At 52.1% G+C, this 3471-nt stretch overlaps 1 protein-coding gene across 1 annotated transcript; it reads left to right on the top strand.

Moving 5' to 3' along the window:
• The first annotated feature begins 323 nt into the window (after positions 1-323).
• Positions 324-2903, top strand: LOC101762198 (GDSL esterase/lipase At5g45910). Its single transcript, XM_004952314.4, has 5 exons — positions 324-714; positions 827-1036; positions 1176-1324; positions 1416-1692; positions 2390-2903. Exons 1-5 carry the CDS (start codon positions 453-455, stop codon positions 2605-2607), a joined length of 1116 nt encoding a protein of 371 aa, XP_004952371.1. The 5' UTR covers positions 324-452; the 3' UTR covers positions 2608-2903.
• Positions 2904-3471: the final 568 nt, after the last annotated feature.

Raw genomic sequence — 3471 nt, 5'->3', positions numbered from 1 at the left:
AAAATCAGCGAAATGCCGCTCCTCCTGTCTGCATGTTGATCAACTACCGAAATGCGTGCAAACTGCTCCCACATGCACCTTGTAGAACCACATGACATACTATAATTTTGATTAATCGACCCCGGAAATTTCAGATCCAACACGGGATATATCTTTCCCCGTCTGAATGTCATCTGGACTGTCCCTGTCCGTTGTCAGTCAGGCGGTACAGCGATCGGCGGAATCCGGCTGGAAAAGGAGCCAGGGCCCAGGGCGACGCGCTGCCTCAAGAGGGCGAGAGGCTATAAAACCCGCCTCCAGCCACCCGTTTCATTCAAGTGCTCCGCTCTGCAGCTCTACCAGCGCTGTGCTGAGCAGCCGAGACCTTTGCACAGGCAGACGCACCACCGTCTCCTTTCGCCAGTTGCTGGCTTTGGTCGCATTGGTCGGCCGGCAGCAAGCGTCCGCGGATCATGGGGAGCCACCGAACGGCTACTGGTGCCGCGCCGGCGTCGGCGCTGATGCTCACCCTGCTCTTCGCGTCGTGGGTGCTCGCCGCGGCGCAGAACTACAGTGCCATCTTCAACTTCGGCGACTCCATCACGGACACCGGCAACCTGTGCACTAACGGCAGGCCGTCGATGATCACCTTCACCCAGCCGCCCTACGGTGAGACCTATTTCGGCACCCCGACATGCCGCTGCTCCGACGGCCGCGTCGTTGTCGACTTCCTGAGTACGCATCTCCATCCTGACTTCCTCGATCTCTATCGAGTCGATCCCGTATTCTAATTGTCTCAAATTCAATTCAATCATCGACACGGCCCCCTCTGTCTCTTCACACGCAGGCGACCAGTTCGGGCTGCCGTTGCTGCCGCCGTCCAAGTCGAGCAGCGGGGACTTCAAGCAGGGAGCGAACATGGCGATCACGGGCGCGACAGCCATGGACGCGCCCTTCTTCCGGTCATTGGGGCTCTCCGACAAGATCTGGAACAACGGGCCCATCAGCTTCCAGCTCCAGTGGTTCCAGCAGATCGCCACCTCCATCTGCGGGCAAAGTAAGTGGACGGACGACTCAGAGCTCACCAACATTATGTCACCAGCTACCACGCGCTTTACCTTACCTTCTTATTAAGACCCTATGCTATCAGTAGTCAATTCGCTTGGTCCAACTCGTCCTCGTGTGTGTACGAGCAGGTTGCAAGAGCTACCTGGCCAACTCCCTATTCGTGTTCGGTGAATTCGGCGGCAACGACTACAACGCCATGATTTTTGGCGGCTACACCACCGAGCAGGCCAGGAAATACACGCCCAAGATCGTCAACACCATCTCCAGGGGCATCGATGTGAGCTCTCGCTGTGCTACGTTTCTGCCTCTCACCTGCAAGAGTACTGGGGCGCTGTGTCTTGAGGAATTACATTGTTGCGACCGTTCAGAAACTGATCGCCATGGGCGCGACGGACATCGTGGTGCCGGGGGTGCTGCCGATTGGGTGCTTCCCCATCTACCTGACCATCTACCAGAGCTCCAACAGCAGCGACTACGACGACCTCGGCTGCCTCAACAAGTTCAATGATCTCTCCACGTACCACAACACCCTGCTCAAGAAAAGGGTCGACATCATCCAGAGCAGGCACAGGAAAACGGTGCGGATCATGTACGCCGACTTCTATTCCGGCGTCTACGACATGGTCCGGAACCCGCAGAATTACGGTACGCCCTCTATGAGCTCCGCGCCGGCCTAGTCCCCATATTCTTCCAGGTTGTAATCCGATAGGACTAGTAGCTAGTATAACGGGAAATGTCACGCAAACTTAGTGTCCGTGACGAGCGTCCGGAGCGGGCCGGCTTGGCGGCTACTGCGATTTTAGTATTGAGCCATGACTCTTCCAGCTCCCCTCGCAGAGAGCCTTTGTTTCAACGCGCCATCCTGGCAAACACTGAACTCCACAGGTAAATACAAAAAACAAGCAACGTGGTAGGTTTAAAAACACTCTGAAAACATGTGCACTACCAGCAGCGTGAGCTGCACGTGCCCATGTGCACCGGGCTGAGATTCCTCAATCAGTGAGTGAGACCCATGCCTGCGCGTTACGCGGAAACGTGAACATGTCGTGCGGGCGTCTCAAAGAAAATGGCCCCGGCCAGGCATGCATGGTCGTTTCGTAATTAATTGTGACGACGTACTGGCGAGCATTATTTGTTTAGGGGGTATGCATGGGAACACGATGGCAGATCGATGCGCCGATTAGGGGTGGTGCAGTGTCAAGCGTTTTCCATCAATGTCTCGAGCTCTCGCTCCATCTGGCTATGTTCTCCCAACCAATGCGCCAACATGTTCCGAGTCCGATCCTAGCCTTTTGTTCATCTTTCATTTATTCATCTTTTTTGTTCTTGATGGGTGTTGCAGGGTTCAGCTCGGTGTTCGAGACGTGCTGCGGGTCGGGCGGCGGCAAGTACAACTACCAGAACAGCGCCCGCTGCGGGATGCAGGGAGCGTCCGCGTGCGCCAGCCCCGCATCGCATCTCAGCTGGGACGGCATCCACCTCACGGAAGCCGCGTACAAGCAGATCACTGACGGATGGCTCAAGGGGCCCTACTGCCGCCCTCCCATGCTTCACAGCTAAATAAGCCAGGATAGGCGGTCCGTGATTTATATTTATTATTTATATAGAGTTGGATTGGATTAATTGAGGAGGGGATTAATTGTTGGCTTATCGATTTCGCTATTTATTTCTTTGGAGGGGTTGACTACGTTGCCCAAGAAAGCAATGACGGCAACTGTGGAATATAATAGTATTGCGATGTCATCGATCCTTGTTGTAACTTGCATTTGGCGGCCAGTTTTATCACAAAATCAAATGTATTCGGCATGCATAAAAAGAACCAGTTCTTTTTCTGTGGCACAGTTTGATTTTGCTTAGACCTGAGCATTTTTCGTGCCATCAGCTTGTGCGGCACACGTAACATACCGTGGTTTTGAAAAAAGTTTAGGTACAAGTCTCACTCAGGTAATATAGTCTAATACTATCTGTCATTCAGTGTTGTATTTATTTCTAGTACATTTAATTAATTTATTGGTGTTAATGAGGTTTGTTCTAAAAACAGCACTTTGGCATGTTCTGAGAGTGCCATTTTGGTTTGCTTCCTATTGGGACAAAGTTAGTTGTTATTTATCCAAACGAGTTATTCCTTTCGAATTGTTATTATTTCAAGTCAAGAATTTTGGACCTTTTCCATCACAATCAACCAGGAAGGCCAGCTGGGGCCGTGGCCCCCTCACGGTAAAAAAAGAATACTACCCCCTCTTCATTAGCCAGTTAGCCCAAATGCGTTTACACAAAAGTGTGCAAAGTTCAAAGCCCAAGAGGTAGACAGCTGCACAACGAAGGTCTACAGGCCGGTTCTGTGTGGCCCGAACTGCTTGGAGGAAATCAATAGTTTAAGAGAGAAATCAAAATTTCAAAATACAAATATGTGGAAGTCCTTGA

The sequence above is a fragment of the Setaria italica genome, chromosome I, assembly GCF_000263155.2.
Source record: "Setaria italica strain Yugu1 chromosome I, Setaria_italica_v2.0, whole genome shotgun sequence".
Taxonomy (NCBI): domain Eukaryota; kingdom Viridiplantae; phylum Streptophyta; class Magnoliopsida; order Poales; family Poaceae; genus Setaria; species Setaria italica.
The sequence above is the reverse complement of the archived record's forward strand: the minus strand, read 5'-3'. Positions and strand labels throughout refer to the sequence as shown.